Source organism: Haemaphysalis longicornis, unplaced genomic scaffold, assembly GCF_048455015.1.
Source record: "Haemaphysalis longicornis isolate Haplotype H1 unplaced genomic scaffold, Haemaphysalis longicornis Haplotype H1 scaffold_1, whole genome shotgun sequence".
NCBI lineage: Eukaryota > Metazoa > Arthropoda > Arachnida > Ixodida > Ixodidae > Haemaphysalis > Haemaphysalis longicornis.
The window spans coordinates 265,272,663-265,285,715 of record NW_027526203.1 but is presented as its reverse complement, the minus strand read 5'-3'; the positions used below and the strand labels follow the sequence as shown (position 1 = coordinate 265,285,715).

Here is a 13,053-nt window from a genome sequence, read left to right as displayed (position 1 = left end):
GTACGCTGCGGCTCGCAATCATGCGATGGAACTGCTGGGCTCAGACGGCGGCCAGGAAGGAAAATAAAATCAGTGGGAGCGAAAACAGGGAGCGCGGCCGGAACAATATCGTCCGGATTGGTTTGACGGCCTGCGCGGGTCCTTATTTACCCTTCGCCGTCTCCTCCGCTCTCGGCAGCGAGCACCAGCTGCCAGGCGCAGAGAGCGAGTCGATTGGACGATCTGCCTGCGCGCGCCTTCCTATTGCATTCCGCGCGTTCCGGGAGTGTCGCAAACCGCCGCCCCGAGCCCCGTTGACGCTGTCACTGATCCAGATATATATCCACACGCGGCCGTGTACCAGAGTGTCACGCAAACTTTCGCCGGAGACAAGGCAAACAGAAGCGGAAGCTCGCCGCGACCAACCGGGGCCAACCTGCGGAAACAAAGCCGACTCACCTTCCAGGCTCTGCAGGCAGCCCCGCTGCGCGAGGAGGGGGCCTCAGCCCAGGATTCCTCTCCTCGCTGCCCAAATTTAGACGCCCGCAAGCTCATTTATGGCTGTGCCCACCTTCATGCTCGACGCTCAGAGCTGACGACGATGAGGCAGTTGTAATACGAGAATTCCTTTTCTTTCTGGGATACCAGCTGTGATTGCGTTTCTGGCCGCTGTTTTTGCGGCCGAAAGTTCCGGATTGTGCGACTAGGTATTTCGTGCAGTTACGTTTGTGTGTGGGTGCGTGCTTGTAGGCATGTGCATTGTGAAAAGATAGTGGTCGTTTGTTTTTAGTAGTCGAATTACAATTTTGTGATTACATTAGCCTGTACGCTCTCTGCAGAGTGGCTCATTTGCCGATTCCATTTATTTGATCCGCCCATTTGTTGTTAGCCGCCATGCAGACCAAAATTGGAGCACCTTTCAGGCGCCTGGTGTTAATAGTGCTCCCTTTACCGTGAGGCTAACGTCAGATATCGAGACTTAAAGCTTATTCTTTTTCCTAGCCGGACAACAGGCCCTATTGACCTCCTCCTAATAAAGTCATCCATTCCATTCCATTCCTAGCCGGAAGGCGAAATCTAAATAAAGCGATAACATGTAGAAGCAACGTAAACAATTAACAACCAAAGTGAACGCTTACGCTAGCCATGGTTTGAACGTTGCAAAACGACGGCGTATATCTTCAGTCATTTTGTTTTCGGAATGCATGATGTTGCGGGACATAGTTTATGCCCAACTATGCGCGATATGTGTCGATTAATAAGTCTTGAAAACCGGACCTCCTGTTTACTCAATGCTAGCACTTTTGGTGCCCGCTTCGGTGATGCGGCTGCAGTTACGTATATCATTGTTGTATTCCTTGAGAGAGAATAAACATCTTTAATTGAAACAAGCTAGACAGACCAGCGTAATCAGGAGAGTAAATGACCCCTTTAATTATTTTCTCAAACGGACGACTTATATGCTTCATAATTTCACATCCCTTCTTTAATCATCCGAAAGTGGTTTTTCCCCTCAATAATGCGGTACTCCTTTCTATTTTTTTTCATTGTTGCTCGTGCCAGTCTTGTGTGGCTGCCTTAGTGCGCATCATTCTTCTCTCCCCGCCCTCCCCCGCCACTGTAATGCCATACTAGTTCAAACAAACAAACAAACAAACAAACAAACAAACAAACAAACAAACAAACAAACAAACAAACAAACAAACAAACAAACAAACAAACAAACAAACAAACAAACAAACAAACAAACAAACAAACAAACAAACAAACAAACAAACAAACAAACAAACAAACAAACAAACAAACAAACAAACAAACAAACAAACAAACAAACAAACAAACAAACAAACAAACAAACAAACAAACAAACAAACAAACAAACAAACAAACAAACAAACAAACAAACAAACAAACAAACAAACAAACAAACAAACAAACAAACAAACAAACAAACAAACAAACAAACAAACAAACAAACAAACAAACAAACAAACAAACAAACAAACAAACAAACAAACAAACAAACAAACAAACAAACAAACAAACAAACAAACAAACAAACAAACAAACAAACAAACAAACAAACAAACAAACAAACAAACAAACAAACAAACAAACAAATAAATAAATAAATAAATAAATACACTCCCCAAAACACTTGCTCCACATCTGAAACTTTTCCACTTAGGGCCATTTGGGACACGCTCGGCATTGTTGATTGGTTGGCTTCAAGACACAACAAAAACATCGTGTTCGACGCGTTGTTTAATAAGGGACATGCCTTAGATTGTGAAAGTGAAGTGCGCGTACAAATTGATTCTTCCGTCTATGTGAATCAGTTCCTGTGCGCAGCTACACTGCTCCATTCACCGATTGATGCATTTACAGACATCAGCCCTTCCTGAGAAAGTGACTCCTAACGTTAGCCGGAAGAAAACGGAATTGCACAGCACACAGTGGAGCGAAACAAGTTCGAGGAAGGGGTACTTGAAAGTTTGAAAAATGGGGTAAAAGAAAAGTGTAAGCGCAGCTTCATACAGGGTTCCAGGCAGCGTCCGAATCCTTTATCTTCCTGGTCCTCCGGCAGCCGCGTCCCACTTCTCCCTTTTCTTGTGTTTCCTTTATATCCCTCTCCCTTTATGCCTGTTCTGCCTCTCTTTGGAGAGCAGCGAAAATTGCACCAGATGATTCAGGGGGAGGGGGCGACAGAGTGAGCTATTGCGTCTTCCTTCGCTGACAGGACCGCCGTGGCTGTGGTGCACGTGAACGTGACCGACGTGAACAACAACGTTCCCGAGTTTGTGGGCGCGCCTTACGAGGCGCAGGTCGGCGAGTCCCTTCCCGCCGGGGCGCTCGTCACTCAGGTGTCGGTAAGTACGCGCTACGTGCCTCTTGGCCCCATTCGCACATCGCCGCCGACGCCGCTTTTCCCATTTTCGCCTTCCCTCCTTCAGAGGGTGCCGCGTGCCCGTTTTTCCACGGGCGCCTGCTGCTGGTCGGCGCTTGTTTTGTGTTGGCTATGCTTCGCCCGTCGCAAGCTATTCAGCGGACGATTTCTGCGAAAATTTTGGCAGCTAACAGTACGGAAAGGGGAGGGGGGGGGGGGCTATCCTGAACAATTCAGCTTTTCCACGCTGAAAGCTTTGATACGTGCAATATTTAGCAGAATTCATCCTCGCGAATTTTCCTGAATAGAAAAAAAAATGTTACAGCAAAGGCGTAGTCCTCCTGGTAGCCGTGTTCCTTGTTCCAATTTAGGCACTGCACCACGTGGAAGAATACACTGGTAAGGTGAAACAATTAACTGAAGAAGGCTACAATCCTGGCTTGCTGATATTCCCCATCTAGTATGCAAAATAGTATGACACCAGCGTGTGTCATGTCTCGTCGCCTCTCGTGTTTTGTTTAACGCGCTGTAATGCACAACCGTCAATTCCGGATAAACAATTTCCCGCAAGTGCGAGCGGAGCGCGGCAGTTTACACCAACAAAAACGGAAGAATGACTGAGACTCGAAAGAGCAATTTCCACCTGACACTCCAGAAATCTTTCCAGCGTTAATAAAGAAGACAGAAGCTGCTACATGCATTGAGGGTGGCGAATTGTGCAGTGCGTTTGCATACAGTCAGGCCGAGTGGACTTCTTCGGCGTGAGTCGAGACACTCTCCCAGTATAATGTGAACCTCGTCCCACTACAATCTACACTCGTAATCTCACAGTAATCAAGCGACGTATCCTAGAATATGCGATGAAGCAAGTTATCTGGCGCTGATACTAAAAAAACCAAGTCGGTTTCAAATTTAGGAGCTTTCCCTGCAGCATTAGTTAATTAGTTCGTAGAGTTCATTTATATCTGCGCTCATTACCTTAAGTTCGCCACCTCATTCCGGAAGCGATCTTCCTTCGCGCCGGACACCGAGCTCTAGTCGGGCTCAAATGCTCGGATGTGAGACGCACTTGAACAGCTTGCCTGTGATGTAGGCGCGTAGGATTCTTGGCATATTCGGAAATGCATCGCCCGCGTCACATGCCGCGAGAGATACCAAAAGGGTGCTGGGTTGAGCTAGTTGAAGACATTACAAGAAAATAGCGCCGACAGAGTCGGCTTTCAGCGAGTATATTGTGGGACACCGGTAAGCGAGTAGCGCTCCGTGGGTGTCCTACTTGTTCCATCCTCACGTTTATTTAGCTATTTTTTCGTTACAGATATCCCAAAAGTGCAAATGTGTCAGCACGGTATTTTTAGGGCTTTTTTCTAGAATCAAAATGTCGGTATGCCAAATCATTCTCATTTATTGCTAACAGCTCTAATACCCCGGCTACACTAGGGTCCGAATGTCATTTGAACCAAATGGCATTTGACTCAAATGGGGGTGCTTCGAATGCCATTCAGAATACGTCGGGCTACACTACAATTTCGATGGCATTTGAGAGCTTTCACAATTGCTCGCCGTGCTGTAGTGGCGCTGTTCTCGCCCCGTTCTGTTTTCGTACAAGAATACAACAATCAAATTTAGGAGCAGTCTAAGGCAGTAAAATAATATCAAATTAGAGGAGACACCAGTTTTGACTCTAATTTAGGGGATGTTCGCGTAGTTTTTTTTTTTTTTTTTTTGCAACTGACCCACTGGTTTTGATAGTATAAAAATTAAATATGTTGATTTCATATTTTAAGTAAAATGCACAGTGAACAAAGTTCCACAAACAAAATATTTTGTTTGTTTTACGTACGGAAGTGTTATATTTTTTATTGCCGATCGAAGCGAGAGTGCTAGAAATGGCATTTGAAATCCCAAATGTCTCTCTCGGTGCTCATTTGGCTCGAATGTCATTTGAGCCGAATGGCATTTCAAAACCTAGCGTAGCAGCATAATTTGGTATTTAGTCAAATGACATTTGGTTCAAATGACATTCGGACGCTAGTGTAGCAGGGGTATAGGTTGTTCCACTCCTTTCTGGCAAAAGAAGTATACCATAATCAGCAAAAAACGTTTCGTATAGAATTAGCCGACACATGACATGATGGTTGCACATTGACGTGTAGAAGTACCCAATATATGCGGGAAGACAAGCAGATGCATCTCGTTTCTTAAGGTGGCGCTCTACAGGGATTGTGGTTATGCCTTATATTCACATTGACTCGTTTGTTTGTCTTCATTCTCTTACAGGCCAAGGACTTAGATGCGAACACTGTGCTGATGTACTCCATCATTGCTGGTAACGACGACGAGACCTTCCACATGAACCCGTACTCGTGAGTGCCAGCTTGTTCGTTTATATTTCGGATTCACAATTTTTACCTAAAATTTTCCATTGCATGAGTATTAAAACAAGAAGGTGAGCCTGTTGGAGATGCCACAACAGGCTGCGGGAAAACACATTTTAAACATCTCTCTTACGTATAATGTTGTATCAACGAATGAGGTCAACTGTGGAACTCAAATATCTCCTTGTAATAGGTAATTTAAAATGTTTTAGCAAGTTCGAGAAACCATTCATAAAGGTATGTTGGCGAGGCATTTATAAATTGCCTTAAATTTAATTTCATTCGTCCGTCATAATAGGGTCATGATAGTACGGGTGTAATAATAATTGCATCATTCCCATAATTATCTAGCATTATTGCATTGTAATCGGATCATCACCACGTACCATTATCGAATCATTATTGCATTATTACCGCCGTACTGGAGCACTGTCGCAGTGTCGTCACAGCTCAGTACAGCTGCACTGCATGCTCGCATTGTTGGCCTTAATAATATTTTTACTTACATTTCTTTCTTTTAATTAGGGGAATCATCACAACTGGTACTGTCCTGGACTTCGAGAAGAAGCAGTCGTATGACCTCTTGGTTCAAGTTTCTGACGGCTTCAACGTACGTCTGAAATAGGCTTTGTGCTTTGATTTGAAGCTGAGTGAATAACACCGTGTTTCAATTTTTTAATAACTAGAGCTGTGCATACCAGGGTTCCCGCGATTTCGCACCGTTTCCGTGCGCGCCTAGAAATCGATTGGGGAAAAAATGAAAAGCGAGAATTAACTTCGTTAGTACAGTTCTTTTTTTGTGCAGCAAATCTCACTATGATAACACATTTAGTTTCACGGTAACCTGCTTGCTTTTATAAAACAGCGTTGTTAAATACGAAGTTCATCCACTAATCGTAATCCAGACAAGGCCAGCGCGGAAGCGGCACTGGACGCGATTAATCCGTACCACTTGCGCGGTACGGCGCTGTCCAATTACGCGTGTATGGGTGCTTATATGGGCTTTGCAATAGCGAGGCTGAAACGAAGTACATATAAGTAAAACGTTTCCAAGCTGCTACCGCTGGTAGCGTGGTTCATAGATGCGTCATTGCTTAGGGCACAAGCATTCTTGGGCAGATTTTCAGGCAAGACGAGAGTACAAAAAATTGAAGCGTTCTTTTCGTTAAAAATTCCCGTCCGGTTGGTTTTTACAAAACGAAAAAACAAAAACAAAAGTAGGGCTGAATAACGGCGTTGATGAGAGCCGAGGTAAAAGCAGAACAACAACAAAAGATACAGACAAAAAATATTGTGCCTCGCGCAGTCACGAGCGGCACGGAACACGAAAAAAAAAAAAAACCAGAGAAAATGATTGTTTGGCACCGTCTGCTGGAGCGGCACCCAATCCCTGCCGTGGCCACTGCCCGCATAAGCGGCGGTGCTGCCATGGCCCAGGCTACGTGTGACTGTCACTGCGTGTGACTGTCACGTACCGCGCATATATATAAGCAGTATTTGCTGTGCATTTTCTTGCCGCATGTTCAGGTTGAACACTGAAACTCAGAACAAAAGAATAGCCTGAAAAGTTGTCCCGTAAGACAATTAAACCGAGAATGCCAGCACCACATGAACTTTTCTCAATAGGAAGCTTCGGCTCCCCCCCTTCCGCCCCCCCTTTTTTTTTCGGAATGGTATATGGTTCCCGGAAGTTGAAAACGACTTTGCAAACTGCCTCCAAAATGTATTTCGAGGTTCACCAAAATATGCTTCCGCATAAAAATTTGATGTCTGGCTTTTGTTTTAAAGGGAGCTCGTTAAATCTCACAGAGAAAACTAAGTTTAGAACCTGCACTTCTATTAGCCAAGTACAGTGCCTAGCAGTACATCAGGCGTAAGCGGAGCCCACGGGCGTTAAACAAAATAGAATAAAAAGGCCTCGATAAGCGATTCGGCGTGCGACATGCCCTGTTGTAGTTGAATTATGGCCGCCTAATGAGGCAGAGCAGGATAAACTACCCTCAACTCTCCCTCTGCGCTCGCCGAGCAGATTAAGTTCTCTACTTCCAGGCACGCGCGGCCGGAAATTCTTCCCACACGGTTGTTCTTCCATCCAGGCCATAGTTGCTTGCGCCATTACGAAAAGACGCCGTTTCCAGAAGCCCTTCGCAAAAAGGCCGTGCCTTATGATCCATTACCGTGCCGGCGGCACTCGAGACCCAGGGCCCGAGAGCCTTCCGCTCTCGCCCGAGCGCGCGGGAGGGAAGCCATGCAGCAAGAAGAGCGGCCGGGCGGTAATGATTTGTATTCAACGCGTCTCTCCTCCCGTTGCTTCCACAGACGGCCGTGTCTCCGCTCACCGTGCACGTCGTGGACATCAACGATCAGCAGCCCGTGTTCACGCACAACTACTACAATTTCTCGGTCGTCGAGGAAATGACCGACAACGTGACGGTGGGAACCATCAGGGTGAGTTTCGCGGCGTCCTGCCGGGAGCTTCCTCCTCTTCCATCCACGCGTTCATTCGGGGCCTGCTCCCAGATGCCGCTCCCGTGCGCGCAACGCTTCCTACCTTGCCGAGTTCCGCCAAGAGCTCGGACCAGATGCCTCTCATTTACGGGTGGCGCGGGGCCTGCATGCTGACTTGCTCCGATAGCGCCTATCGGGCTTCTTTTGAGCTCCCCAAAGGAGCCGCACTTACGGCACGTGGCGGCAGAATATCGGGCGTCGTGTTCCAGCTCATGCGCCATCTTATTAGCTTTTTTTAAGCGTTTTCCCCACCAGTCGTGTTATCCGCTGCAGAGCGATATCCGCTGCTGAACGCAGCATGGCCCCAGGTGGCCTGAGCTAACGGCCTAGAACCGCCAGAGAATTCTCGGACCACAAGAGTGCAGCGGCGGCCGGAAGTTTTTCGTGGGGCTTGAAAAAGGCAGCGCGGATGGCCCTTAAAGCCTGGCTACGAAGCGTCTTTGTGAGGCTACAAACAGAAACTCTAGAGCACACGTCGTGCGTTAGAGGACAAGCTACTGCGATACGTTTATGGGGGCCTCAGCTGCAGGTGGAACGAGTATGAATCCGTAGCTTATGAACTTCCCGTAATTATGGGCTACGCAAAGCCGAATTTAGCACGCCCAGAGGGAGGGAGGGGGCACAAAAACTCTGCGTGTTCTGGGAAGAACAGGCGCCGATTGCAATATTGCATAAACAAGAAAGCAGGTTGTAGTAGCAGTATAGGCTGTAGATTGACCGCGTGAACTTAAAGCTGAACTGAATTCGTTGTCCTAGTTTTGAAATAAAAAAAATTAAAAGTAAGATTCCGCTTGAGCACCGCTTAGGTACCCGGGGCCCTCCAACCAAAATTCAAAGAATCGGACATAACTCAGTCAAAAATTTTAGACGAGGCAAAACAGAAGGAAATGTTTGTTTCTAAGGCAAGGTTCGTTTTAACAACAAGAAGTTCCTTCCTTTTGACTTCGTAACCTTAAGGGACACTGAAGGCTGAATAGCTTTTTGTTCTCCCTATCGCTTGTGTTTAATTCTTTTTTGCGAACTAGAAGAGCGCCTCCCAAACCTATAAGGCCAAGCGCCGCCGACATGTGCACACAAACCAAAGCATGAGCCGTTGCTTCTGAGATAAGATGCAGCAAGGATGACAAGTTAAGCCGGTATCGAGACTGGTGGCCCCACTGCTTTCGCCAATAATCTCCCATTTTCGCCGCTGTCCGTGACATATAGGCACGCTGGCATTGAGAAGAGACAGTTGTACTCGCGTCCACTTTCATAGATCTTCGATTGAGGTGAAACGTTGGACCGAAATATAAGAAACATTTTATTTTCTATTCTGTCTCCCAACTCGTACCCTGCTTTTATTTCGAAGTGGCTCTAAATTTAAGAGGAAAAAAAAACTTTTCGTCGCACAAAACATAGTTAAACACTCAGCTGCTCTGGCAAAAGGCGCAGTCTGAGTTGACACACGCAGCAAACATCGGGTTATCCGCACCACTCCCGAGTTCCTGGCCTTCGTGCAACCAGCCTTCGATCACGTATACTCGAGCAACGAGCGTCCTGGAGAAATCAGCGGCGCACAGCTCTTTCTCCGCGCCTCGCACGAAGTGACGCGTCGTCGCGATTAGGCCGCTTTCACTTTGACTGTCGCGCATGCATGCAGGAGTCCGTAGATATTGTTGTGAGCTGGCACGCATGTGCACTGTGCTCGCGCAGGCCATCGACCGTGACTCTGGGCGCAATGCGGCCATCCGCTACACCATCCTGGGCGAGCACGCCAACGGGGCGCTGCTTGTCGACGAGGACGGCAACATCGTGACCAAGCGCAGCCTAGACCGCGAGCGCGAGGCTAAGCTGGAGTTCCTGGTGATCGCCTTCGATGGCGGCATCCCGCAGCTCAGCGGCACCACCACGGTGGCCGTCCAGGTGGAAGACATCAACGACAACCCTCCCTTCTTCGAGGGCGACACCTTCTTCGTCCAGGTGCCTGAGGAACAGGACCCGCCTCTCGAGGTCTTCAAGCTCATGGTAAGCCAGCCCGTTCCCTCTTCCACTGCTACTGTTTCCCCACTGGCGTAGTTTTCGGTTATTCGGGAATGCTCTGAGCTAAATTTGACCGGCATGGAGAAAATAAACACCGTTACTGTCCTGCTTGACACTCACCAATAATGTTTAGTAGCAAACCGCAGTTCTTTTTTAAATTGACGGCGCTGGTCTGCGATGGAGTAATCTCAGTTAAATTGCGTTTTACACGCCGCAGCTGCAAGTGGACTATGAAGTGTACCGTAGTGGTAGGCTAGGGATTAATTTAGACCTCCAGAGATGTTTAACGTGCGCCGAAGTCTCCGAATTTGAGTGTGTGTCCAGGTTTCTAATGTGGGGTGGCAACAGCTGTGACGCTATATTACCTGCAAATGGGAAACTGTTTTCCCTCAAGCGAGCACCGGCTTTTTAATGCGTGGCATTCTTTGACTAGGGACTTGAGGTTTGGGGTGGTTTGGGCCAAATTTTCATCCGCCATTTTTTACGCTGCGAAAAACCAGTAGCGTCACAATCTATCTTCCCTCCATAATAGAAAACCTGAAAGGAAAGGGGGAGAGAGGGGGAGAGGGAGAAGGATAGAGAGAGCATCGAGCGGCTCACTTCCTTTGTCCTTCGGGAAGACAACGCACCGAGTAACAAAAGCATGTCTTGCTTGCATCTAGGGTTTGAACATTGTTACAGCCCCACGCCTTACCTTTGGTAGGTACGCAAATATGCAAGACGTTGTCTGAACCGCTATAGATGGTATTGACTGAAAAGTTTAATGGTCAATTTCTTCGCTTGGCAAGACTGGAAGCGGCCACAGGAAGCGGCCACAGACTCCGGCGGCTTGAGAAAGAGAAGCGGCGGAGGGCTTGAGAAGGCTAGCTGCGTGTCTTCCTCCACGGCGGAGGCCACGGGAGCACTCACATGGTTGTCTGCATGCGTGCCTCGCCAATGAATATTACCTAGAGTGTGTCCATTTGATGCAGCGAGTGCAAAACTCCTTCCTTTCGCTTAATTTAAGCCGCATTGCCCCAAAAACCGAACGCCTGATTGAGTTGCTTGTTCGTGACGAAAGATGTGTAGCGCGTAAGAAAAAGACGATAAGAGTGCACGTCTGCTCTTCTTCCAAATTTAATTCAAACAGGGGCTCTACGCGCCGAAGCTGCGCCTGGGAAACGAGGCTCGCCTTTATGGAAAAATGTGGAATAATTTTCCATCTGGGAGTCTTTAACATTAGCCAACTTTTCTGAACACACGGGCGCTTTCGTTTTTCGGCTCCATCGAGACAATGGTTGCCGCGGCCGGGATTGAACCCGCGTCCTTGTGTCCAGCAGCAGCCGCCACCGAGCCACAGCGGCGGGTGGCTCTTCTTTCATTCGGGGCCTCAGAGACGGGGCTCTGTAGCGGGAAGCCTCCTGAGCTTCATTCAAAATTCGAATCGATCTGCCCATTCATCGTTTTCTATTATTCCTGCTCCTAATTGAATTCCTCCGCCCTTTACTCTACTCTTATCCCTTACTTTTTGCCTCCCGTCGGCTTCTCTATTCTTTTCACGGAGCATTCAAATAATAATTAAGTTGTCTTTTGTAGCCGGCTGAGATTAATATGTTCTAACCTCGATTGTTTGCCGATCCCCTGATTAGGGTGGCCCTGAAGTACTTTTCCAACCTTTTTCGACCATTTTTTTTTCTTTTGAAACACGAAGGAGGGAGAGAGTGCTATACCTGCCCTACTTCACGGCCCCTTTAAGTGTATGCCCCTCGTTGAGGCTGACCACCCCCCTCGCATCACTGTGTTGTGTGTACTCGACGTCTCTGTCTCTGACGGTGGCTGCTTTCCATCGCGATCATTAACCCCCCTTCAGTGCAGTGGTGTCTTCACCAATTCAGTCCAGTAATGACTCTTGCTGAGGTGGCTAGTCAGTGTCACGGGCAAGGTTATGCTATGCAACCACCCGCGTGAACTTATGGACACATTCATACGCAAGACTCGGAGGTATTCTGTAAAGCCGCACCTCATTGAATTATTATTTGAAACGAATATAAAAAAGTTCTCGTCTCGTTGCTGTTCTAGCCAGACATGGCAAAGTAATGTTGTAGCTTTTAACGACTGGTTAATTACATACTGATCGCAGTAGTTAGAGATGGAATTATGTACTTTTGGCTATAGGTTGCTGTCGAAATTTCGTTCCCGGTTTAAAACTAGGGTGGTGCTCGTCTTTTGGTGGGTTCTTTCTTCAGCGATACAGGGGTCAGGTAATCATGAGCAAGTTCGACAGGGCAAATAAAAAGTGAATAAAGTCTCCACGCACTGTGCAGGCTACGTCGGGGCTGCCGCATGAACCACTGGTGGAAAATCAGCGGCTTTGAGAACGAGGAGGGACCTGCGAGACCGTAGGCTGTTTGTTATAGTCACGAAACCATAGCTATGCATGCGTCACACTTATTCGGAAGCGTGCACGGATCGTCGCGGTTTCGTTTTTTTTGTAAAAATAATCATTTATTGGGACATAACCGGTAGCCAAAAGCTTATATGTTCAGCCTCATGCACCAGAAAAAACTCCACGTCCAGGGAATGAAAGTACAGAATTCTAATAAGGCAGTTTAGTACACAAAAAAAAAAGCTGTGTACAGCTGTTATCCTCTACCGTTTGCCGTATCTAGGCCAATAACAACGTAATTTTTGTAGCTGCGGTGAGGACGGAAATCTCGCGTACGTTCACAAAGCTGTTTATCATGGAAATCAGCGCAAGCTGGGGGAAACGCTGGCTTCAGTCAGATACGCTGGAGCAGGAACGATTTTTTTTTCCTGTAGGGTGTGGGCCACTGTGTTGGGTGACCACTGTGATGGAACCAATTTTGCGGAACCAATTTTGAAAAAAGAAATGCTGCAAATTTGAACACCGATACATAAAAAAGCTCACTCTCTCTATTTCGGCCCCTCTTTATATCGGCCTTCTTCCCTTCCACACTTAAAATGCACCTTGCCCTGCGGGGTTTTGCAGAGTTCGCCGCCATTGACACGGCTGCACGCCACTCTATTGCACCCCAATCAAATTACTGCGCAAGTCTGGGCGATGCCTTTAATATCCCGAGACGCAAAGCCCATCAAAGGAAAAAGACGGGCTTCAACATCCAAGCACGCCCAGTGTTCGCAGCAGTTGTGCGGGATACATACATGTGCCGTCTCTCCCCAGCGTCCTACATCCTCCCGGAGAGAACCGCCGACGCGCCTCCGTCCTCGTTCTTAACAGATTGAAAGAAAACAGGCTGAAGTTGGGAAGGGAGGGGGGAGGGG

General features: G+C 47.4%; 1 protein-coding gene across 2 annotated transcripts in view; it reads left to right on the top strand.

Annotated features, from left to right (window-relative positions):
• The window catches only part of LOC144145391 (protocadherin Fat 3-like), a 340,760-nt gene that overhangs the window by 263,062 nt on the left and 64,645 nt on the right, over window positions 1–13,053 (top strand). For both annotated transcript variants that reach the window (XM_077676989.1, XM_077676981.1), the window contains exons 16-20: window positions 2,720–2,849; window positions 5,147–5,232; window positions 5,770–5,854; window positions 7,564–7,692; window positions 9,445–9,756. In XM_077676989.1, the coding sequence (XP_077533115.1) occupies window positions 2,720–2,849; window positions 5,147–5,232; window positions 5,770–5,854; window positions 7,564–7,692; window positions 9,445–9,756 (742 nt within the window). The remainder of the gene's footprint in view (window positions 1–2,719; window positions 2,850–5,146; window positions 5,233–5,769; window positions 5,855–7,563; window positions 7,693–9,444; window positions 9,757–13,053) is intronic.